The 26,458-nt window shown below is 41.8% G+C and overlaps 1 protein-coding gene across 2 annotated transcripts in view; it reads left to right on the top strand.

Moving 5' to 3' along the window:
- Positions 1-26,458, top strand: part of LOC138299776 (cytosolic phospholipase A2 gamma-like) — a 408,365-nt gene that overhangs the window by 175,952 nt on the left and 205,955 nt on the right. For both annotated transcript variants that reach the window (XM_069238325.1, XM_069238326.1), the window contains 2 exons: positions 22,172-22,240; positions 22,740-22,766. In XM_069238325.1, coding sequence (XP_069094426.1) covers positions 22,172-22,240; positions 22,740-22,766 — 96 coding nt within the window. The remainder of the gene's footprint in view (positions 1-22,171; positions 22,241-22,739; positions 22,767-26,458) is intronic.

Here is a 26,458-nt window from a genome sequence, read left to right as displayed (position 1 = left end):
AGTGCATGGCAATAGTGTAACACAGATGGTAAATGCATTAGCTCTGTTCCAGCTATTGTGCCCAAGAGCAATTTAAAACACACAGGCACAATGAGCAGAGGGCCAGGGATAGTTGTTATCCCTCATTGTGCATCATTTGCTTCATGTTATATGTTACAGCTATGGAAAGTAGCACCAGACATTTAGAAATGAACCCGTGTGCATTACTATGGCATCCATTCATAATTTAATTGCGGCACAACCAAGTCAAACTATCAACCTATGATATTACCAGAGGTTTGGAAGAAATTGGTATGTATGGGCCAGAATACAGATCAGACCAGACATGTATTCAAAATAATTGGGGAACACATTAATTCTTTGAATTAGCTGGTGAAAAACATCTCTTTCCTGGTACACTCACAGACTAAGGATAAAACATATGTTAGAGCCATATTAGCATGATCTATTGACATGAAGGCAGCACTAATTTACAAGCTCCAGTTGTGATTTTGTAACTTAGTGCAGCTGTTGCGTCAACAAATGACGGTAATGTGTAGCAATTATTGTATAATTCAGGGCCACTGTATGTTTAACTTACATTCCAAATGTCCAAAAACATTGCCTGCAGCATGTCAACAAATCTGCTACTGTCACTACAGAGCATATAAATGTGAACATTACTCCGAATTGTACTCACCCACAGGGCCACCAATCACAATACCCATGTGGTCCAGCAGGTCTTGCTTGCTGGCAACAAGGTCAGCCCAGCAGTATTTTAGTTGGTGGTCGTTGCGCGGTGTGTTGTAGACGTGACACAGATGGTACAAGACCTTTGACCACTGGAGACTCCTCGTCTCTGTGTGATACCCCTGTATCACCCTGCCACCTGCTTTGATCAACAAGTGGAGGAAGTGGCACCCCCAGCTCCTCCTCACCCATTCTCCCCAGACGTGGCCTACCCAATATGAGAGATATAATATGAAAATTAAAGGGTACAGAGGACAATAAAGGGAAAGGAGGGAGGAAAATGAGAAAAAAGTAACCCTAAAACAGCCCAACTATCCCCAAACTAACAATACCCACAACAGACTCCCAACAGTAGAAAGACACAATTTGACAATTACACACTTACACAGAACAACTGAGACACTTGCAAATGACACAGATGACAAATTGGATGGCACACAGGAGACAAAATCACAATCAGGACAGACAAAACTCTGAGCATAGCCACACAGTCTGGAAAAATCACAGACTGCAAAGTGAAAGTGAAAGTACACCCACTGTACCAATTCTTTAAACAGGATATCCTATTACATCACTTCCTGCCTCAAATGTGGTGCGTTTTTATTATGACAGTCTGTGCATCACAGTTTTTTTTTATGCACATACTTAAAAATTACCCCACATTCATAGCTCCAAATATTTAGCATTGGTAACCAATTTCATGGGGTACAGTGTAGGAATTACCGCTCGGGCCAATAGATGTATCATGGCTGTGAGCGTCATTTTTCTACACATATGCAGCGCATCTTGATGCATATGTGTCTTTTTTAACGTGTATGCGTCAAAATGTATGTCTTTTACTTGGTTTCGGTCATTTCTAACATTTTTATAGTACATGACAGCTGTAACTATACAGAGATAGGCTGTTTGCACCTACATTTTGCATTCCGGTGTTTGGGCACATGTGGCAGATCACACTACTGCAGACCATGATCCTCTAGTTGTTGTACAAGATTAGCACTCTTCACTGACGCAAAAGATACCCAAACCTTTGGAATACAAATTGGTATTACCCAGTTTGAGCAGGTTGTGCGTCAATAGAGGATAGCAAGGGTACGCAACTTAATACATTAACTCATAGCCTGTGTGTTAATGTCTGTGAATTGGCTATTTCAATTTTAGTTGTCCCTCTGTGTGAACATCAGAAGACCAGTTTTCATAAATGTGCTTGTATGCATGTGTTGTAACTGTGGATAACCATCAGATGCTATTCAGTGTGGCAATGAGTCAGGAAATGTGTTTGTCATACATGTAGCAACAAATGCTGTGTGAACTTTCCTGACTCTTGTGACAAAAGCATCTCCCATGACAAACTATGCACAGGATAGATAGAGGACGGGTGATAATGGCAATGTTACAAGACTAAGCCATCACATGTACTGGAATGTTGGATACCACTTCCTGGTCACTTGTTTGTTTACTACCCAGGAGTCAGGCATTTGAAAATGCTATGTATGTACAATGTTTGTGTCACAGAGTCCCAAAATAAACCATAAATGTAATGTCACTCCACAGTTTGAGTCATATAAATGACCTATGTTTCTCTTGTGGCAGTGGAGGACCAGCAGACCAAGCAGCATGTGTTCACATATTTCCAGTGGTTAATTGCACAAAGGTGTCCAGTTCAAGTGTGTGGCCATGTGTAGCCTGTGTCATTATTGGGGTCCATGTTGTCACAGTTACATGCAGGTCTAGTCATTAGTCTGTGGAGCCATTGCCTGTATTAACAGAGTATCCTTCAAAGCAGAATTGAACGAAAGCCAAAGAGGAATAGAAAAAACACATGGGGATAGTCCAGCTATGGCACTGCAGACATTTTATGAGACTGACAACAGGGCAACCTTGGTGTGCTCAGAAAGTTGATGAATCAGTCATTTTAAACCAGCAGGTTTCATCACAACATTTCTACAGAGGGTGGCCTCTAAAATTCCCACTGCAACTGGGAACATCAGTGCCTCTGTGCTGATTAATCTCACAGCTATTCACCACGCAAGCCCCATCAATAGGTTGGGGCTGGTGTGAATCTGTGTGTGGACCGTCAGGGCACAAACATGTTTGGTCCTTTCATGCACATTAGCAGACGTTGTTTGTTGTGCTGGAGGCACCCTACCCAAACCATGCATACAGCCATGGTACACTGTCACTGTTTGTCACTCGTGCATACATGAAACCCAGACAAGGGATGGACCGTGATTAGGCTATTTGAAGCGAAGACCCACACCATGATACGATAAGTAAACTGATTACGCTATACAATCTATTTGAGGATTCATTGCAGGCCTACCAGACACAATACCCCAGGAGGAAAATGAGGGACAAATCTAGCCAGGGAACCTTTATGGTAACAGAAAGACAGGAACCAATCAGGCTAACAGGATGGAGGCTCTGTCAGGAACTAACATGAACAAGGCAAATACACAGTGAGCAGACTTGGACTGGGAAAAGCAGGAACAACACTGTGGAAAATGAAAACTGTATTTGTCCTGTGGGCTGCAACGTTACACATTCACCCAAAACCTGTGTTACACAAGTGATTTATACGGCAATGCATAATAAGCATATACATATAATGGCAGCTTCTAAGCTGTTCCAGGCAGCAGCAAGGGCAGTGCAGGTTCAAATGGCTGGTCTGCATGGAAGTGCTCACAGGTGTGTGCAGCTTCAGCCTCTCACAAGTCCTGTACGTGAGAATCAAGTTCAAAGGACCAACAGTACCTTTCACATGGGAAGTAATGGACAGGTGATTACAGGTCCTACAGACTACCAGGCAGGCATTATCTGACCTGAAGTCCATGCAGACAGATGAACTATGACTATGGCATGCCATACTAAAGAGGGAAGAACACTGGAGTCAGAATGTGAGTCTGGCTGTGTTTAGATGAAGGATTATCTGGGTACAAATAGTCCATTTCCAGGGCCCCCTAGAGAAGGGTGGGGAGAGACTGAAAACATGGCAGTGGCAGGACTCATGACCTGGGATGGCATGCGCAGGGCATGTCTTGTGAGCAATGCTTGTCATACCTGGGGCACTTGTGCTATCCATTTGCAGCTTTCATGGACTTCTTATCACACATAGTCCTTGCAGAGATAGCTGTCACAATTACTGCTGTCAAGGGTCTGGTCATACATTCCTGTTACCAATGCAGTAGCACATCCACTGCCTCATGTATGAGGCAGTTTTTTACCTTAGGAATGATGGTGTCTTAGTTGTGTGTCATATGCTGCAATGAAACCATGTTTCCAACATGTATGTGTGCCATAGCTGTGGTCCTCTGATATTGACCTTCAAATGTGAAATGGACAGGATATATGTCATTTACACTGTGTGTGAAGTTGGGTGTACATTCATACCCATCAAAATGTGAATGTGTCCTAATCTGTATATCTGCAATGCTCAATGACGCTAAACTCTGATTATGAATCCTAGCGATCTTGTGATGCATAAATAATTACCTAGACCATGATATAGTGATTAGAATAGGTGTTTAATGGCATATGGTAAGACAGTGGTAATGGTGACTAGAGTTAAAAGAGGTTTTGCACAATGTGTTGTCTCTGACGCAATCCTGCTGCAGTGTTTGGATTGTACCTCTCATATTGATGGACAACATCCTCCTCTTACTCCTCTTCAGGCATTTGTGGGTCTGGTTCATAGAGGGAATGTTCCTCCTTACACAAATGTTGTGCAGGATGGCACAGGTCAAAATTATCTTGCAGACCATTTCAGGTGAGTATAGGAGGCTGCCTCCGGTGATGTCGAGGCACCTGAATCTTGACTTCAGGATGCCAAAGGTCCTCTCTACTATGGTGCATGTCCTCCAAAGTGCATCATTATATGCACGCTCTGATGTTGTGCTTGGGTTTGCAAATGGGGTCATAATCCATGGCTGGATCCCATACCCCTGATCAGCTGAAAGAGAAAATGAGTGAACATTTTTGAGGGAGCTTGCACTCAGATTATCACTTTGCATGGGGGTTGTTCTCTTGTTTTGTCTGTGACTCATCTGTGTTTGTGTTATTGTGTGCAATCCTAGGCTTCTAGGATGTACCATCGGCTTTGGGATGTTTAATTATCTGAACTGGTGTTTGGCTGATTGACCGGATGCCAGCGGTATTTTTGTAGACTTGCAGTACATTGTGTACTCTTATGCATTATGTCATGGGAAAGAGGTGTCCATGTGTCTTTACTGGGGGTGACATGATACTTTCATACACAGAATCAAATCCACAGTGGTGGTAACACGGTTGCATCTACATGGCCTGGAGAACCCATCCAATTTAACATATGCAATAGAATTTGTTAAACATCAGTGAGGCCCTTTGATTTGGCTAGGTGACATTGTACAACACATTTCCATAAGTTGGCAGCACTGACGTGTTGACAATTGACAATGCACAAATATCCCTTGTGTGACAATTTCTCTGCAGGCCTATTTATCTGCCCTTACCGAATTGACTCATGTTCAAACGTGTACCTACACTACTGAACCTGGACCAGTTCAGCTGGCTAACTTGGTTGTGGGGTTGACGGTTTAAGTGTCAGAAGGTCCATATGCAGGAACATCTGTTGTGTATATGTGTGATTGTCTCAAACCGTGTGTGTAGGAATGTGCACTTTGCAATATTGTCACATCGATATGTGTTCTTAGCACAGTCCACTTGCCTATTGGTAGTGCGCAATGTCAGACCAGGAGTGATGGTAGATGTTGGTACAGCCTCAATGATTCCATGTCCCATTCATTAGAGTCATCATCATCATGCTATGTGTGTCATGGTGCTATACCTGCAGCGAAACACATTGCATACCCCTTACACTGTACATATTGTTTGGAAAGGTGTGTGATTGAGTGTTATTGATGTGCTATTGTAAGATTTATCTTCCAAGTTGTACTGGCAGTTAAGGCCATGTCATTGTCACTGTGTGGTTTTAAATTGTTCCCTTGTGTCTAGGGCCTGGCATCTGTTCTTATTTGCATCTGTCATTTGTCCCTAGGTGTGTATCCAATTGGGTCAGGATATCAAACATGCCTAGCAGTGTCACACCTCAGTGTCTTCCTGGCCATGTGTCAATGTAGTGGGTTATGTGTTGTGTGTCCTACAGGGTTGCTGTGCTGTGTGTATATAAGTAGGTTCCTGTACTTACCAACAAGTAGGCCATTTCCATATCCTACATCCTGGAAGTGTTCATTGATGGTGCAGTGGCGGAAGATGAATGAATCATGTACACTCCCAGGATACTTTGCCACAATGTTGGTGATGGTGATGGAGTGGGTGATGTTGGTCATCGACAATGGCCTGCACATTGATGGAGTGTGTGTGCTTCCTGTTGCGGTATAGATGCTCGGTTGCACCAGGTGGCACAATTCGTACGTGTGTGCAGTCAATGGCACCAGACACGTGTGGGAAGCTGTTGATTTGGTAGAAACCCTGTTTGGTCTCCTGCTGCTTCTACTGTGTGTTGGGGAAGCTGATGTGGCCGGGTGTGCGGGAAATGATGGCATCCAATACCTTGGTTAGGAAGGCAGAGAATGAGGGCTGTGAGATCACGGCAACCAGGGCACCAGTGGTTTGAAACAAGCCAATTGCCAACATGTGGAGGTCAGCTAGCAGCTTGGTCTCTGGTGGAATGATGTGGGGTGTCTGCAAGCTGGGTGCCAACTGTGGCTCAATGTGGCGCAGCAGCTGCTGAATGGCTTGCCAGTTGAGTTTGTACCTCTGGATGATGTCTTGTTGCCTGAGTCCCAGAAGGGTTGTCCTGGTCCTGAATATCCTCTCCTGCCTTCGGCATTGCCTTTGGGGTCCCTGCTGATGTGGTGGAAGACGCTGCTGTTGGTCCTTTGCTCTGCGTCTTCGTGCATGCTGGATGAATAGCACCTCCATGTCTTCCTTTTGGAGCTCTGCTGTTGCTTCTGTGTTGTTTTCCTTAAGTACTAGTGTTTTTTCCCCATTTTAACGCCTGCCCTGACCCAGGCATTATTTTTTTACGCAAATCGGGCTGTGCATCATTTTCCGACTCCGCCTCCCAGCCGTGCATCATTTTTGCTCAGTAGGATAAATATAGCGCATGGGTGTTTAAGTCATTTTTGGGACGGGAACGCCTACCTTGCATCTCATTAACGTAAGGCGGTTTCACGCATCCAGAAAATGACTCACACGGCAGGAATTTGGCGTTCGCCGGGTCAGGCGGAAAAGTATAAATATGGTGTAGGGTTTGCGCCGGATTTGTGTCAAAAATTTTGTATAAATATGACCCTATATTTTAGCATCTTCCAATGAAATTAAGCATTACTATGACACGAAAAAAATCAACGAATCTTGACTGAGATTTGAACTCATGGCACACCCTCTAGTACACATCTCTGCAGGTAAAATGTAGGTATTACTTTAAATGAAAAAAATTAATGATTCATTTTGTTATTATTTTGTCATTGTTTTTTAAATGCCACTAGGGTTCCACACACTGCCAGGTGCGCTGTTATTGCCACACTTCACCCTCCTTGTGTAGTTTCCAAGGTGTTTAGTGCTACACATTTCAATGGTAGTTGGAGGGGGATCGCATCAACTTTACACGCAAGCATTAGTATTGAAAATATGAACAGTTGAACTAGTGTCATAGATTTCAGTATACCTTACCACTGTTTACCATGCATTAAGACTCCAATCAGCCTGTAAGGTATGAGATATGATCACATTTGTCCATATGTAAGCATAAGTGTCAGAATGGTGATACAATTACTAGAGACCGCGTACTAAGTAATAATTTATTGTAGTACTCATTAAAATCATTATGATAAAAGAATATTGATAAAATAAACCATTCTTCTATAAAGAAAGAGCAGAAAATGGGTTGTAAACGTAGCAGTAGCAAAAACATAAAAAAGGAATCTGGTTCGTCCCCTGTACAAACCTCTGAATGTGCACACTCGGTAATTACCAGGTGCATTAAATTCCTCAGCCTTACCTACATTTTGGCAGGGTAAACCCTGTTCAAATTTAACAGGGGGAGAGTGAACTTTATTTATCATACTATTCTGAATTTATTAGCAACTTGGAATCAGGGCCAAAGTTTTTAAAAGCTACTGACAGGCCCTGAGGTTGCATTCAATTACTTAGGAAAAAAAGTCACGCTATCAAGCTATATACATAAATACGTTCTCAATGACCATGAGTAGCATGTACATTCTTAAATCTTTCTGGCAACTTTTGATTTTTGTTAGGGGATACTAAAGAGCTTTACTGTATAACTGTATAAACCTCAGAATGTCCCCTAATGTTTCAGGCTCCCTCCGTAGTATGGATGATATCTTTTAAGAACAGCAGCCATATTTAAACATTCCCTAACACTATACAGGGACAAATGCAAAACAGATGGGTAATAGTTGTATTACTATTATTACGAAATCTGCAGTTGTCTGACTTTGCTTAGTTAGTTTTCCTGGACCTGGCTATTTTTTTGCTAGTCATCAATTACAAGCAAAAGCGGAGAAACGGGTACCTCAGGTAATAAACTACCTATGTATAGTTGACACATTGAAACATAGACGCTCCTTACTATTTCAACTATGTTAGCCTTGAGAGATGAGTGAGATATGTTTATTCTTCTACATATTTCAGAATTTGGGGAATAGGATGAAAGGAGTGCTCACTCAAATAGCAGTTAACAAAAGTTTAGTCAGACTCCTTCGGAATGTCCTACTTGAAATTACATTTTTGAATCAAGGTAATGAAGTATTTACACCTGCGTAAGAATAATTATATAATTAAATGTATTGTGTGATTTAGTAAAATCATTACGCAGATTGATAAAAAAGATATTTAATTAGCAAACTTAAATTGCCAGTGGCATGGACCTCGAATCCAACAAATAAAAACCAAGTTATTCACAGCCTTCTAGCAAATTATCATATTCCTAATATCATCAATAAAATAGAACATACACTGCAATTACAGTCAATTTATCAAAAACAGTAAAAAAAACTCATGCTACAAAATCAGATTGTAATAGAAAACTTTAATACTTCCTGGGGTTGAGTGTTTGAAAAGTTTCAGCACTCTGTCCTTCATCCTTTTGTGTTGCTTCCCAACTGCCATTGCAGTTCGATGGGGACCTGGGACATGGGTTACCCTCGGCAGCTAAAACACGTATCTTATGGAGAGAGATGAAATATCAACTCAGCAACTCTTGGTGAATATATAGATGCTCTAGAAAAGATTATCTACTAGTATACTGTAGGTCATACATATCTGTATGAGTATTCAAAAAAGTATGCCTAATGTGGGCTTCTTATATGTGCCACTTCATCACATGACATGCAATTTTCAATTGGCAACCCAAGAATGTTTCAGAAACAGTTCTGTAACTTTTTTAGCCTCTGAATCCCACCTCCAAAGGAAGGGCCTCAGCATCCGCCGCCTAAGGCAATTACAACTCCCTTTCTCAGACACCAGAGGCCAGATGTATGAAAAATACAGTTTCAAATTACCTAATTGTGAATCTTTGCAATTCATAATTAGGAAATCACAAACTGCGATGTCCTACAGTGTGTTTAACTCTGTTTCTGTGATTCACAAATGGGTTGCAAGGGACCTGACTCATCAATATTCATGAGGCAGGTCGCAATCTGCGACCCATTGGGAATGGCCAGCAGTCACAGGGATGGTGGCCTGCTGGGGTCATTAGACCACCATGTGTGACTGCATTTAAAAAAAACAGTTTTTTGTTTGTTTGTTTTTTCTGTAATGCTTTACAATAATAAAACTAAAGAGCTTTTTTTTCTTTCACCCACATTCACAAAGGAGAAGGGGTCCTTTGGGGACCCCTACCCATTTGTGAATGGGTTACCGCCTCCACTCCGCAGTCGGTAAAATATCAATGTTTTTCAACTGCATTCCGGTCACAAAACATTCATACATGCCAGTGCTATTCGGTATTAGGAAGGAACACCCTAATCGCAAAGGCAAAATGCAATGCAGTAACAAGTTACTGAGTCACATTTTGTCTTTTGTACCAGTCGCAAACAGCTTAATGGGCTATTTGTTACTGGTAAAATGGTTTGTACATCTGCCACCAGATTCCTATGAAGTTAATATCTATTGTTTTTACCAAGGCAAGGGCTACTGTTCCATGTGGTAAAATTGGTACTTGCTTTTGTACATAAGCTTTTAGCATAGGTCTTAGAAACTTGCCTCTTTACATTCTGTTGAACTGGGCAAGTCCAGCCACCGTGACTCGAGCTTTAGATAACACATTTAACAGACGTTATTTCAAGGCCAAACTGCCCTTAAAGATGACCCCTACATATTTGAAAGACTGCCCTTGTTAATATACCATTTCTTAGCCACAAAGTACATTCGTATTACAAAAGCTTATTACTTGAGTTGTAGTTATATAAATGGTAAATTTATTTGACTTACATTATATCCTGAAAGTGTTAATTTGCCATCAAATGTGAGTCTGGTTATGGTGTAAAATAATTCAACTGTAAGCACGCCAACACACATTTACATGCAAGGCACATACTATTAGAGGAACACATGCCTATGTAAAGATTCTGGTTAAATCTAACTGATAAAATGTAGTTAGGAGTACAGTGCCATTACAACCCTGCTTCAGGTCATTAGAAATATTAATGTTATTAATGAGGTGTCCTCTGTCTGCTATTTGGATCGTAGTGCAAGTTTCGGAATACACCACCTGAAGTAGGCTGAAAAGTCATTTAGAGATTCATACTCCTCTAGTTTACAACGTAAACAATGGGTCACCCATTACTTCAAAATCTGCCCATACATAATGTACATATAAATTGACATTTATTATAGACATCTGTGTTAGATAGCTGTAAGAGAAGATTTGGTGCAAGTTGGATAGTTTGAACCTGAACCCATCTGTTCTATGCATGCTCTTTAGACCATTCCTCTAAATATTGTAGAATTATTCCACTAAACTTTTTGGATGATGAACTTAATGATGCTATAAGCTTATAAGAGATGAATTAGATCCCCGTTTTTAAAATTTGGTTTAATCATTCAGCCTTGCCAATATAGAGATAATCATACTTTGGAATATGTAGCTAAATTGGGGCACAAGACTAGGGCCATGTTGGTGAATGAGATATAGGCCCTCATTATGAACATGAAGGGATTTCCCGTCGTGTTCATGCTGGCGGTCTAAACACAGCATGCCAGCCCATTGAGGACCCCGCTGGCCCTATGGAATGCTGGGCCAGGACATTGACGACTGCTCCACATGGAGCCGTTGTCAATGCTGCAGTGCGGCAGGTGCAGCAGCACTTGTCAGAAGTTATTCCTACCCGTAAATCGGGCAGTAACATGCAGAACGGAGCTGGGCACAAGGGCCCGTCGATTGCCATGCCATTGCCCATTCTGCCAGCCTTTTCCTGGTGGGGGATACCACCAGGGAAAGGCTGGTGGACACAGGTTCTAAGGATATAGGTGCAATGATAAGGAACTCTGTCATCGTCAGGCCACCTGGCGGTGGTAGTCTGGAGGTGGCGGAGTTCCGCCTATGGCGGGCTCAGAGTGAACATAATATGGCGGTCCTGACCACCATGTCGTGGCGGTCATTTCCACCACCGCCTGCATGGCGGTCTGGACCACCATGTTCATAATGAACCCCATAAAAAACATTTTCACTAGTTCACCAGGACCAGGGATCTACGTGAGATAGTTGAAATATTTGATTTAGTCATAAATTTGTTAGAATATGAATTTCCCAATACACTCAAATCATAAGCATAATCAGGTTTGGCAATAACAGAAAATAGTAAATTGCTGTATGTTCTCCACTCATTTACTCAATTAAATGTTTGTCAGGTTTAACCTTTTTTACTCAAATCCTGGTTGCCGCCTATTTCTAGAAACATTTGATATATTTTGTGCTAATAATACACTCTGTATAGGCATGCATTCAATTTGGCAAAGAAATATTTGTATTTTTAATTGCTGTATAGTTGGAGTTCCTTGTTCCAATTGTTTTAGTTGAGCACAGTTAGCCAAGCATCCATTCAGTATGTTTATGAGTGCTGTAGTACAAAAGGTCCCACACTCTGAATGAAACTAACTTTTTTCTAATTCTGGAGCAGACAAGTAAAACAATATTCCAAAGGATAATTTGATTTCATTTCCAAGCAATTCTGAATAGCATAATCGTTATTGACATTAACATATTTAGCAATTTCCTCTATAACTAAATCCAGGTTTGTAATGGTCTTGCCTACATATTGTTTTATTTCCCTTCAAAAATGTAATACATTAACATAGATGCAGGATCCTTCAAGTAGTTGAGAAATAGAACGGTTAATTGTGACTGTTGTGGGAAAACGATTGTTAACACCCCAAAGTAAAATCCTTAATAAAGGTTTTTGGAAAGGCCTGGTAACCAATAGTTAAATAGTTCATGGGATAAACAACATTTTCTCTGAGAAATGTGTGTCTTGCAGGTCCATCATTTTGAAAGTGCCTATTGATTGCACAGAATAACTTTTACTTACCTACTTGGAATGTCTATGGCAATAACAGCTTCTGGAATTTCATATGTGTCACAAATAACTCAGGCCTCCTCATCTCTTTAGGTAATTTCACTTATATTATGAGACTTCTAGTAATAATGTAACAATACAATATTGAGGGAATTTAGGGCTATGTCAGTCTGATTCTTGAAATAACTTCACCTCAAGTATTCTTTTTTGGAGCAATTCAATGTCATATTCTGTCTTTAAAAATAAATTTAGCACAATAATGCTCTCATCACAAATAATGTAATGAAAATCCGCTTTATTTGCTGTCATAAATTTCAGTGTTAGTTCCAGCCACTGACAAGTACAGTTAATGTGGAAGTTACCTAAAAGAGAAAGCCACTAACATTCCAAACTTTTTACTTGGAGTAGTCTCCAAATGATAAGAATGGAAATCTTTCAAAGTGAGGGAAATGGGGAGCAAAAGCTTCTGAAGCAAAAGAGTAGAACAAATTGCAGCTTCAGACCTGTAGTTCGATACCTTTGGCCATAGCATAAATTCAAATCCATGCCAGGTGACAAAATCACCTATCCCTAGGCCCACATCTGCTTTAGGAATTCTGACAGCAATCTTGTTTTACTGGTTCAGCCAGGTCTCTAAACTGATGTTTGCAGTTTATAAAGTTTCCCTCTTTTAGATTTTCACCTCAGAGAGTGTATTTCTTTCGAAATTACATTTCTGATGAATTACCCTGGGCAGTTTTGATAGCCAAAATCACAGCACAGGTGCTGTATCTGCTAGAAAAGAGAGCCTGGTAAGACTGAGGAGCTCATTTACAAGGAAATGACGCAACATGGCACTGCAAGCTAGCTTGCTGTGCCTCGCTGCGTCATTTTGAAAGTGCAGGGGTGCGTTGTATTTACAGAAATATGATTCATCCCCGAACTTTACTCTGCAAAAACACATACTGCTGCCTGCGTTGCAGGGATGATTATTTATGTGCAGGAAGGTGCACCTTCCTGCACATAAACAATCATTAGTGGTGTTTTCTGCTTTCTATGTGTTCCCAGCCTTGTAAATAAGGGAATGTGTCAGATTCCATCAGATTCCATAGGTGTTGCGTGGAAACACCCACAGCAACACCCACGGAATGCTCTTTTCATGCATTGTTATGTATGAATAGGGACCATATCTACAAGGCCAGGAAAAGCCATGCAAGGTGGCTTTGAGTGGCCTTGTAAATATGGGCTGGCACTTCGCGCCCCTGGAGAGTCAAACAAATGATGCTTTGGTGGCGCAGTGTGCCGTTAGGGCCCTGTAAATGAGGCCCTGAACTCCAAGAAAGTTTAATTGTTTTTGTCACATGGAATAAAGAAATGATGTTATGGTAATAAATGCAGAATGGACTCTCAAACATTTAAATAAATTGCCCTTTGATTACAAATTGGAGCAAATTTAATTTCGATATCAGGGAGGATAGTTATGCCTTCCAAGTAAAGTAAGTGATTTCTAAAGCACCGAGGGCACTATAAAATTGCATTTAACTACACTGGAGTTCCTTTGGTAACATTCCGTTTTCTTTTGAATACATTACAACATTGGTCTTCCCAATACTAACAGTCACTTTATTCTTAATATTGTATGCATCCAAGGTTATCAGCATTCTTTGAAAAGCAATAAGGCCTTGAGCACTTGACAGCTAAAACTTTGTATCCAATTTAAGAGGAAATTCACAGGTATAAGCTAACTCCTCAAACACATCTATTATATATAGATGAAGTACAAGCACAGCTAACACAGTCCTGTTTTAGTCGGCAACATGTTTTCATTCTTTAACATAACTGGTTGTTAGGTTCTACTAATGGTCGAATCCATGTATAAATAATGTCTTGATTTAGCTAATCCATGGTAGTTATCAGCCAGCATCTCTTTCACAGGGCCTGAAAAGGTGTAAATGTATTCCTCCCAAAAATGTATGTATGTATTCTTCATAGCTAGTTGCTGTTGTATTTAACGTCTTTACATAAAATTGATTATCTTCATTGAAATCACCAAATTTACATAGTTTTTATCTTTTATAGCTGTATAAATGTCATAAACCAAATGTGTCTACCTCCCAGTGTTCACACCACACCTGTTATTCGTGTGACAGCATGTACTTATATCCTTAAATCCTTGTAATTTGAATGTGTACTCACTTAACTGAGTTTTCCAAATTTGTTAGACCTGACACCCTTTGGTGTGGCATTCCTACATGGTTTTTGCCTTCACTCCCTGGTTAGCTGAACTCATTTCTGTTGCCATTATGACTCTGTGGACTTTAACCTCAATAACCAGTGGTAATGTGCTTGTGCTCTCCCCATTTACCATGTTAAAATGACCCTACACATAATGGGCACATTTAATTTACTTATAAGTCCCTAGTATTTCGTACTCCTTTACCCAGGGCCTGTAAATTAAATGCTACTAATGGACAGTGGCACACATTCTGCCACCCACTAGAGTGTTTATAAAACATGTCTCTGGCCTGCCACTGAGCCGGTAGTGTAGTTATAAACTGCATTTCGACCTGGCAAAATCAACTTTTTGCCAGGCCTTAATCTTGCTTTTAAAACATATGTCACTCCAAGGGAAGGCCCTAAAAGCTCATAGGGCAGGGTGCAAAGTATTTAGAAAGAAGGGCAGGTGCATTTACATTTTACATGTCATGGCAAGGAAAAAATGCTAAACCTGTTTTTCATGCTGTAAGGATCTTCCATAGTGTAGCCCCAACGAACACTGGATTACCTTATCACACTTAATAAATGACGACTTCAGTTTGGGAACAGATATAGAAATGTTTCTAGTCAAATTAATTGTAATTTAATATCCTCTTTGATGGTAAAGTCTGATTTTGAATTACTATTCAGAAAATGCCAGTTTAGACAGTTGCCATTTTTCTAACTAAACCAAATATGCCTGTCTTGCAGTGTTCAGGGTCACATGAGTGTTAATGGCTCTCCTGTGATGTTTTGTGTATTCTTCTAAACATGGAGACAAAAAGGCCATTGGGTGTGGAGTAGGGTGTTGCTCCCCTGAGCAGGATGTCCTGTGGGGTTATATTTACCCTTTCTGAGCCTCAAAGCGTAAAGTCAGGTGTTGCTCTGACTTCTAATGCTGCCTCCTCGCCCACCGACAAAATCAGCTCACTCCTAGGGCTACATGCCCTTCTTTACTCAAGACAGTTTGGAGCCAAACCCAAGAAACAGGGAAGGTATGACAAAGGGGGCATCCCACACCAATAAGCTGACACTAGGGATAAAAGTGGCACCTTAACAATCTCTCATCAGAACACTCCTGAACCTGTGGCAGATTCTGAAGAAGGACTGCTCTGCTGCCTGAAGATGGTAGACTGAACCTGCTTGGCTTGAACCCAGGCACCTAGAAGTAACTATAAGGGTCAGTTGGCTGATTGTCTGTGTGGGCTACAGAGACACAACAAGCTACCAGAGGACTCTCTGCAACTGTGCAGCTGATCAGCATCAAATGCACCTACCTGAAACAGCCAGGGCCCTGCTGAGGGTCTCTGTTAGAGTAACTCCTGATCCTGAGGAGGTGCCCCACTAAGATTCTGTACCCATGACTGGCATCAGAGTGTACTCTTCTTAATGAAAAGTGATTATGCAGAAGTTCTAGGGCCCTCACGTCTGCTAAGGGACCTCTTAGCACATTATTCACACATGACAACCATCAATGTGAAGCTCCAGCTAGACCTGCATTTTGCTCTGTCAGAGACCCTCAGTGATGACTGCCAATCGGAAGGTCCTGTGAGACCTGCACTTCATGCCAACAGCAACAACCTGCATTGACCGCTATGGTGAATCTTCATGGAAAACCAGCCCTTTGCGCTACAACAGCGACTGTCTGTGAAGCCTAATCTGTTAATTTCACAACAGCCTCCTCACGCCCCCTCCAATGTGAACTACAGCTGCTCGCGTAGACATGAGAAGGTAACTCTTTAGCAGGATGAACCTGGTCCCTATATCTGTCCCGCACGCCATTGTAGTCAGCCAGGACTTATGACTTTAGCCTGTTCCAGTTTGGGCAGATAACCACAAGTGGTTCATTGTGCTTTTGACGCTATTTTCACCTACAGTTTCAAAACCCATATCTCCACTTTCACTGATTGAATTTATGTTGTTTTGGTGTCAATTTATTTCCTAAATTATACTCTATCTTACTAAATGTGTTTAGGATTGATCTTGTGTTGTACTTTCACTCTATCACTGTTTCAGTTTGGCATAAATACTGTACACATTGCATCTAAGTTCAGTTTAGCTGCTTTTGTTTCAAGCCACCAACATTAAGCTAAATCTGCAATCCTTGTTAGGGTAAACCACAAAAGTCACTAAATTAAGCTGTGCTTAACCCCTGGTAGCTTGGTGCAAAAAGAACTAGAAAAAATCACACACTAATTTAGAGTAAGTTTTAAATCGTTTTTGACAACGAAACAATGAAAATCCTATTAATAGATCTGAAGTAATAATTTTTGACGTTTATGAAAAAACAAGCGCCTTAAAGATTAAAGCATCAACCATAGACATCTAGTCGCGCAATACTTGGTCAAAGATGACAAATATGGCTAACTATGATGGAGCACAGGTCGGATACAAGAAGTGGATTGGGCGTGGTTGGAGCTTACCTTCTGAAGGTAAAGTTCTAACGGGGAAGGCTGCACGTATCTGAGGAGGAAATTGTAGTGAAGATTTCTACATTGAGACCTAGAACCTGATTTAGATCTTGACAGCCGCACAGACCATGACATTCACCATTGACACTGCAGCCACACACAACACAACCACAACAATCAACGCAACTACACCCAACTACAGACTCACCTACACAAACACACTCACACACTAGCACACACATCACAAAAATGACAACCACACAACACCACTCTCCTGAATGTTGCACAAAACACACAACATAATATACACAACATCACAGCCATATGCAGGTGGCACACATACCAACACAACCACAGCACCCACTCCAGCTCCCTCACCCAGCCAATTGCACTGCATATACACATATACATACTGACTCACACACACAAATTGCAGGACAACATGACACATTTGTCAGCAGTGGTCCTGACCTCCCATACAGTGCCCACCCAGCGGCCCCAGCAATGTGGTATCCCTACCTTCGAGTTTGGTGATGAGGAGGTTGTGTTTTCTCCTTGGGTTGATGGCAGCAGTTACAGCAGGAGTTGTCTAGTCAAAAACGGGGGTAGAATAAAGTTGATTTTTCACCCCTTTTATCCCGGTAATCTGCCACCTCAAACATGGAGGTCAGGCCACCACCTTTTGCTTGGAGGTAAGGTACATCCAAATCTGCATGGCAGGAAAGGTGATTGGTGTACCGCAGCATCCCCTTTTCCTTCTCCCACCATCGACGCGGACGGTATTTATTGGCGGAGATAATGGTTCAAATGCAGGCTTTTTTCTAAGGGACAGCCACCATCTAAATATAGTGGCTAGGGTTGCAGTCAAAAACGTTGATGCGTGTGACTGTTATCACCAACATCTAAATCAGGCCCTTAGTCACTTTTTGGAAGTCAAAAATCTTCAGTAGTACGAAGCTGAAAGCTGAGGCCAATGAGAGTTCCGCAAGGCTGGATAACCCTTTGCTAATGATCCGTTGAACAAGGTTTAGTCCTGCAGAGTCAGGCCAACCGGTAACACACCTAGGGTGAATCTAAGAGCACGTTGGTCCTGTTCTTCCCTCAGTTCTTAGAGCAAGTTTTAGCCAAACATTTTCAGAGTCCCACGTTTTGGATTTGTGTTTTTTGGGCACATTTAACACCACAACCAAGGGACTGGAGGGGCGCAACTTGGGGTTCTGACCCTCTAAGGGTGGGTCTAGGTGCAATCAGGCTCTGATCAGGAGGGTGGCAAACTAGCCTTTGGAGTCACTCAGCAAGCCTCCTTCCAGGTGCAGCAAAGAAGTCATATGGAGTACACAACCTGCCACAGCACCAGGCAGTCCTCCTGAGGGTACAAGTAAGTGAACTGAAGGGGGGCTTCTGAGGGTCATAAGTTTATACTTGGTGCCTTGCAAGTGTAAGACGTTTCTTGATGTTTTCGTTTGAAGAGCTTGGTATAGGAACATCATCCTTTTTGCCTAGATTACCCTTATTTTTTTAATGATGCTGCTGGTTACTGACTCTGAAAGTGCCCTTGGCTCTGCTTACCAGACAAAGGGCTACTGCACTTGCATCTAAAGGTATATGGTAATTGGCATTATTGCAGCTGACAACAAACACCTTCCTGAAAGTCCCTAGTATTTGGTAGGACATGTAGGTATGGAGACCCCAGTGGACTTAATGAACTTATGTTTGCACTGCTGTGGTGCCTGGTGGGATTTTAAAGTTAAGCCTACCTTACATTCTGGTTTTAAATTAAACCTATGTCCAAATTTGACTTTGGAAATAAAGGTACTTCCAAATTTACAAAATCTACATTTTTGTAACTTATAACTCACCCCTAAGGTCTACCCTGGGTGCCCCATAGGTAGGGTGCTTTGTTACAAAAACTGGGGCAATATACAATAGGTTTTATATGCCCTTGTACAGAAAACCACCAACATAGTTTTTTCTTAATGTAGTGCTGCTAGCCCCGTTGGCTAACATAGGAAGGCTTTATTAAACTTTAATAAAATCTAACTTTGATTAGCTTACTATATCATACAAAGTATTAAAATAATGGATACAATAAATCCTTGGATTTAGTATAGTTGGTAGAGGAAAGTAGGTTTAGAACATACAATATGGAAGTTACCTAACACAGCCCTGTATCAGCCTCTTTTGATTGGTCAGCCTTTTATAGGCTGCTGCTACCTGAGTAGGTGTGAAGAGGCCTGGGGCTGAAACAATACATCCATTTGGTGGGCGGGGATTTGCTTCCTGGAGAAGCTACGGAGAAGACTGGGCAAGGGAGATAGCCTTAACTTCAAAGGCAGGAATGCCAATGTCAAAGGACCCAGGCCAGTTCCTACTTCCTTGATCCTCAGCCAGATGGGTGTTCCTCTAATTAGATCAGGAGAGGGTCTGGAAGGGGAGCGTAGTCAGATGTTAGCCACACCTCTGGGCTGGGCTACACAGACACACACTTCAAGGAGATAATTCCTCTATTCTGGTTTTTGTGAGAACAGTGCATTCTGGGTCAAAAATATGCCACGATTTTCAGGAAGTGGTCATAGCAGAGAGTGGTAACTGTACGCCCGTTGGTTGAAGTGTCCTCTTCTCCCTGCACAGAATGAAGGATAAATATGGTGGAGCCGCAGTCGCTTCTCAGATCACTGCCTGAAACAGCAAAAGAAGAAGGACTTCCCTGCTGGACCCTTGGACTGCACCACAGAAGGCTGGCACTCAGAACGACTGCACCTGCTGCGCTCTCAAGGCTTCACAAGGAAAGGACTGTTCTTGTGTCAAAGGAAAAGGAGTGGCCTCCATGAGAAGCATCCAGTAAAAAAGAGCTAAAGGAAGCAACCTACAACATCCAAAAAGACGACTACTCCAGCTGACTAGCTGCAACTGGATTTCACTGGATTGACCAGATGGTTTGTGGGAGATTGAGTTCTAGACCCTAAGATGCAAATCAGAGTTTCTGAACCCTTGGCTGGTGCTGCTGGACATGTTTCAACACAAAGGAAATTACTTTAGAAGAGGTTCTGAAAGTTTGGGAACATTTACAAAGTTTAGGGAAAAAGCTCCAGAAGAAGACCAGCTCGACATAGAGAATCAAGCTGCCTCTGTTGAACCATGAACCTGCCTGACTGAGCTGGTTTGTCCTGCTGAAAAGCTCTGAAACTCCTTGCCATCAGCAACTACCAGAACACGTAAAACTTAAAAGTCACGTCCAACCTTTTAATTACAATGTCCATGCCCAGTGATCTACCTAGGGCCTACCTTAGGGGTGACCTGTCCGCAATAAAAGGAAAGATTAAAGCTTGGCATAGGTGTTATATATGGCCAAGTTGATTTGCTAGATTAGAACTGCATTGAGGCCTAGGACATGTTTTAAGGGTTTTAGGGAGGCTACTTAAGTGGGTGGCACAATATGTGCTGCAAGCCCACCAGTAGCATTTATTTACAGATCCTGAATATATGTTATACTACTCTACAAGGGGTGTATAGGGAACTTAAATATGCCAATCAGGTGTAAACTAATTTTACCATGTGTAGGGTAGAGAGCAGAAATACTGGTTAGCAGTAGTAAAGTGCTCAGAGTCCTAAGGCCATCGAACATATATTCAGCAAAAATAAGAGGGTAAAGGCCGGACGTTTGGGGTTAAACCTGCAGATAGGGCCAAGGCCCAACATTAGAAATCACTGCAAGAATAATCATCCACAGAAAGGGAGCATCTGGTATCACTTGTATTTTATGTAGTTTGCAAAAATAATTGTGAGCTGTTATCAACTCAACAAACTGAAGATTGTTAGTTTAAAAAAATCTTAAGAGTTTGTTGGCAACAACGTGGTATGTATTTACAATTCCAGCGAACACCAATGCCTAATTTAGATCAACAGATAGATCTTTTGACAATTCTCACTTTTTAATTCCATCTTTATTTTAAATTCTGAAAAAGAAGAAAATTAAGTCCTGTAAACAAATTTATAATGGTACTCTACCCCCAAAGCGATGGGAATTCACATAATTTGCCTTCCATTTTATAAATATAGGTGATATTCTTTCAATATTGGTAAGAGTGCAGTTCTTATCACTTTTGTGTAAAGTACCTTTAACTAGCTGTTAGTCAAGGAAGATGCAGTCAAGTTCTATTCCGATGTAGCTACAAAGGTACCTAGCAGACTATGATTAAACTATCATGTGACCAGTAATGTATGTGTTACATAAGACAATGTTTGAAAAGTTTGTCTTTAAAATGTGCATCTTTAAATTGAGAGTTAAGAACCGCTAAGGGCAACAAAATATTTAAGGCTAAATGTCCATGTTTACAGTTAATTACAGCAAAATGTCCCATAAACACATTGAAGAATAGCTTTACATGAAATGTTAATTGAAGTTACTTTTATGTTCAAATCAAATCAAATCAAATCAAATCATTAACATTTATAAAGCGCGCTACTCACCCGTGCGGGTCTCAAGGCGCTAGGGGGGAAAGGGGGGGTTATCGCTGCTCGAACAGCCAAGTCTTTAGGAGTCTCCGGAAAGCGGAGTGGTCCTGGGTGGTCCTGAGGCTGGTGGGGAGGGAGTTCCAGGTCTTGGCCGCCAGGAAGGAGAAAGATCTCCCACCCGCCGTGGAGCGGCGGGTGCGAGGGACGGCAGCAAGTGCGAGGCCAGCGGAGCGGAGGGGGCGGGTGGGGACGTAGAAGCTGAGGCGTCTGTTGAGGTATTCCGGTCCCTTGTTGTGGAGGGCTTTGTGTGCGTGGGTGAGAAGACGGAAGGTGATCCTTTTGCTGACTGGGAGCCAATGCAGGTGTCTCAGGTGTGCGGAGATGTGGCTGTTGCGGGGTACGTCGAGGATGAGGCGGGCCGAGTGTTAACTCAGTGCTAACTAAGTTAGCTCTCCCTCCAGTTCTTCTGCCTTGCTGACCAGCTACTGGCTTTCGATAATAGCTCTTAAAGTCTAAAAATGTAAGACCATTTTGGCATCTGGTTTGTTCAATACAAACTGTCTGCTGCTGCCAAATAAATTGGCGTAAATCTGGGTTATTAATGATATTCCTAAAATTTGCTACACTCTATGATATGCAGTACATGCCAGGTATTATGTGTCTAATGTTTTCAGCATGTATTGCTCTATAATTTATATTCCGAATTAATGTTTTGAAAAGAGTAGCACTTTACACTTTAAAATTTAAATTTGAGTTGACCATGACATCATTTTACGTCTGTTTGTGTACGTTTTTTTCTTTCAGATTACATCTACAACTGGTTTTTTGGAAAACACGAAGAAGAAGAAGAACATCATGCAGAAACGGAATCAAGTAAGTATTTGAACATAATATATTTAGCCGTGCACATCTTATTGCACAGCTCAGGAACAGTCCAGTGTGTTCATGTAAAGACTGAAGAATCGTTAGTAAAGGTCATCTGTTTAATAAAAGGGTTTATAGATTTTTAAACAGCTTCATATTTGAACTAATTGAAAACAGTGCTAAGCTAGTCATGGTTTGGTGCCACAAGAACAGTTTGGAGACAACGGTGCATCGAAACAAATCAAACTCCTAATAGAGCAACAGTTAGGAGGAAGAAGGAAAGCCATAAACAACGCTATCATATTAGCACTGTTTCAATATTATTTTTGTATTGACAAAGCGTTTGAAACCAGACCTCCAATATTCTCTATCTGTTGTAGCTTTCTTTGCATGGCTTTTATGAGGCATAGTGATCACTTCTTATCAAACAACACAAGCACATGATCTATCTATATAAATTAATAATCTGTATTACAATTTTTCTCTTTCAATGCTATGAAAAACACAGTGTCTACATGCTTGAGATCATGCGCGGGTAAGTCAATTTATCAATGTATTTTTTATATCTAATCAAAAATTTAAATGGGGTTCATGATATTAATTTTACTTCCTTTGTTACAGTTTTGTTTATACAAAGCTCTGTTATCTCTCAGTTCAAATAAATCAATCCAAAAGGTAATTGAAATAAAGTACAATGACCATAATGAAAACTGTTGTTCAACTTTAAAGAAACCTATTACATCTATGCAACTTTATGTTTATATATATTCATCCAAAATATAAAATTCTGATGAAAAGCTACAGCAAGCAGTCTGCCTCAATAAATATATCAGCAAAAAATGAATAACCTCTGACATTGCACAATACAGAATCTAAGATACAAAAACATGTTCCGAACTCTAAATCACAGTATTTATTGATTAATGGCCTTTTTGGTCAATGCAATACATCTGATATCACTTTAGACGGCCCTCAAATCATTCACCATCTGTAATTTCGATACTTTTTTTTTTTACTTTAATTAGTTGGCCCTCTAAATGCCAAAGCTGCAATTGACTTTTGTTTTTTTCAGTCCTGGAGGAGTCAAAAATATGTGTTTTGATGGATTAACTCCTTCAAAGCATCTGTGATCCACATTCCGGAAAGTTGGCACAAATTACATTTTAAAAACACATAGATGAGAATTTTGACATTTAATTTTATTTTCTGTAGTACACTATACTATACTTCCCGATTTTCCAGCGCTAGCCGAACCACAGTTAGGACATCTGTACTGAGCAGGTACCCGTATCAATAAGTTGTTAATTAATTGGGCAAGAGACATGTTTTAAACTGTTTCCTGAACTGTGTTTTCTTGTATACCATCCTTAGCTCCATAGGCAATAAGTTCCATATTTTTGGATCACAATAGAAGAAGGAACATCCACCCCATTGAATCCTTAGTGTTTGAGGCACCTTCGGCAATCGAGCAGTGGATGACCTTAGAGCCCTGCTTGGGGTATATGGCTTTAACATGACCCTTAGCACAGACGGACCTTTTGTATGGAGTACTTTATGTACAAGGCATAATACCCCGCGTTTCACCCATTAATTAACGGGAAGTTAGTGAATTGAAACCAAGGCATTTTTAGCCAAGGTGTGTTTTAGGACATTGATCAATATCCGTGATGTCATTTTCCATCCATCTGGTTACTTTTTCTAGACAGGATGCGAGCTGCTGGTGATGTGTTCCTATTCCAGGTGTGAGTGAGACTGTGTCATATGCTTAGGAGACAATTCAAAGGCCAAGTTCCTGAACTTGTCGAAGCAGGCGCATGCATAGGTTAAAAATTGTGGGACTGAGGGTTGTGCCCTCCACCACCCAGCATCCGGGGGAAAGTAACCGAATAGAAGGGATTTTTGCAGATCTGAAAAGTCATGCCTTTAAGGAAGGAAGTGAGGCAATTTAGAGCATTGTATTTTATTCTGCCTTCACTCATCCTTTGAATAAGTAACCGTGTTGAAGACCTCACTCGAGGCGGGATGATGGCGGCCCCCCCTTCCTTATCCAGCAGTATCTTAAGCTACTCCATGAATGCTAAGAGTGCTGTTTCAGTGCTGTGTTAAGGGCGAATGTTTCTATAGAAATAGAGAGAGGTTTTGGTTCACATGATTTTCTAATATCTTCCCTGCTTCGGGAGCAGTGATAAAGGCCTGTATTTTCCTGGCATGAGGCAGCACAATTGATTTATTGTTATTAATGGGTTTATTAAGGGCATGTTTCCAAGCAGTAAGAACCATTCCAGTATCAAGTGAAAGGTTGAGAAGTTCCAGTAGAACAGGAAGGATATATTCTGCTCCTTACAAGAGTAGAGAATGTGTTAGACCTGACAGCCTTAGGGTGGTCACCCCTAACTTTTTGTCTTCCTCCCTCCACTGAAAGGGGACCTTGTGCACTTATAAGCCACACTTTTAAGTCCCCCCCACTTCAAAGGCACATTTGGGTATTTAAAAAGGGCCTCTGCCCCTGTCAACTCAGACACTTCCTGGAGAAGAGAACCTGACCCAGAACCTGCATCCTGCCAAGAAGACCTGCCTGGCTGCTCAAAGGACTCACCTGTCCGCTTTCTGTGAAGGACTGCTGCCTAGCTGTTGCCCTGCTGCCTTGCTGCTCTCTGGCTGTGGTGAAGAAGTGCTCTCCAAGGGCTTGGATAGAGCTGGACTCCTGTTCCCTGAAGTCTCTGGACCAAAAAGACATCATCTCTACAAGAAGGACTCCTTGTGCAGCGAAATTCAACACACAGCCTGCCAGAAACGACGCACAGCCTGCACCACGGTGAAAATTTCACCACACGCCGAACCTGAATGATGCAGCCCGACTTTGCATCGAGAAGAACGATGCAATGCCAGCGTAGTGACTAGAAATCCAACGCACGGCCCACCAGATCAATGCACAGCTGAGTTAGAATGATGCAGCCCGACTTCCAGAGAGGAATCAACGCAGCGCCTGACGTGCGGTAGAAAATTAGGTACAACGCCCACTGAATCGAAGTAGCTCCTGTGACTTCGTCCAACCAGCACAGGAAATACACACATCGTCCCTGGGGCATCCGAAAACCCAGCAACTAGAAGAGGATCCACAACCGAGAGCCAGAAATCAACACACAGCCGTCCTTGCGTGAAAACTATATGACACATTGCCGTGTGCGGCCTGAGAAATCGACGCACACCCCTTTGTTTCAACGCATCCCCTCCTCTGCGGTTCTTTGTGGAGATTTTTCATGCGAACCAGGTACTTTGTGCTTGAAAGAGACTTTGTTTGCTTTTAAAAGACTTAAGAAACTTTATATAACTTTTACAGTGATATCTCAACACATACTTATTGCATTTTAATCGTTTTGACCTGCATCTTATCAGATAAATATTATATATTTTTCTAAACACTGTGTGGTGTATTTTTGTGGTGCTATATTGTGTTATTTATGATTTATTGCACAAATACTTTACACATTGCTTTCTAAGTTAAGCCTGACTGCTCAGTGCCAAGCTACCAGAGGGTGGGCACAGGATAATTTAGATTGTGTGTGACTTACCCTGACTAGAGTGAGGGTCCTTGGTTGGACAGGGGGTAACCTGACTTCCAACAAAAGACCCCATTTATAACACCAACACTTTTCAACGTTCTACATGGCCTGGCTCGCCAGGATCACGAAACAACAGGAGCTAAACATAGTCTCCTACGCCAACAACACTTAACTGATCCTCTCCCTGTCCGAGGACTGTGCAAGCCAAGGGGAATTTCCACAACAGAATGAGAGCAGTCGCCGCCTGGATGGAGTCCAGCTTACTCAAGCTCAACTCGGACAAGACAGAGATCCTCGTGATTGGTTCCGACCCTTCTTCCAGGAAAGACTTCTAGCGGCCCACTGCTCTGGGTAATGCCCCCGCCCCCACTGACCATGTGTGCAACCTGGGCATCACCCTGGGCTCCTATCTATTCATGACCCACCAAGTTAACGCTGTCTCCTCATCAAGCTTCCACACCCACCGTCTCCTGTGGAAGATTTTCAAATCGATTCTCCCCGACATGAGAAATACAGTCACCCACACACTCATCACCAGCAAACTGGACTATGGCAATGAACTTTATGCCCTCATTACCAAAAAACCTCAATCAAGACTACAAGGAGTCTTGAATGCAGCAGTACAGTAGGACAAAGATGCTTCTCCTGCCTAGCAGCCCTGACA

This window comes from Pleurodeles waltl, chromosome 6, assembly GCF_031143425.1.
Source record: "Pleurodeles waltl isolate 20211129_DDA chromosome 6, aPleWal1.hap1.20221129, whole genome shotgun sequence".
Classification (NCBI taxonomy): domain Eukaryota; kingdom Metazoa; phylum Chordata; class Amphibia; order Caudata; family Salamandridae; genus Pleurodeles; species Pleurodeles waltl.
The sequence above is the reverse complement of the archived record's forward strand: the minus strand, read 5'-3'. Positions and strand labels throughout refer to the sequence as shown.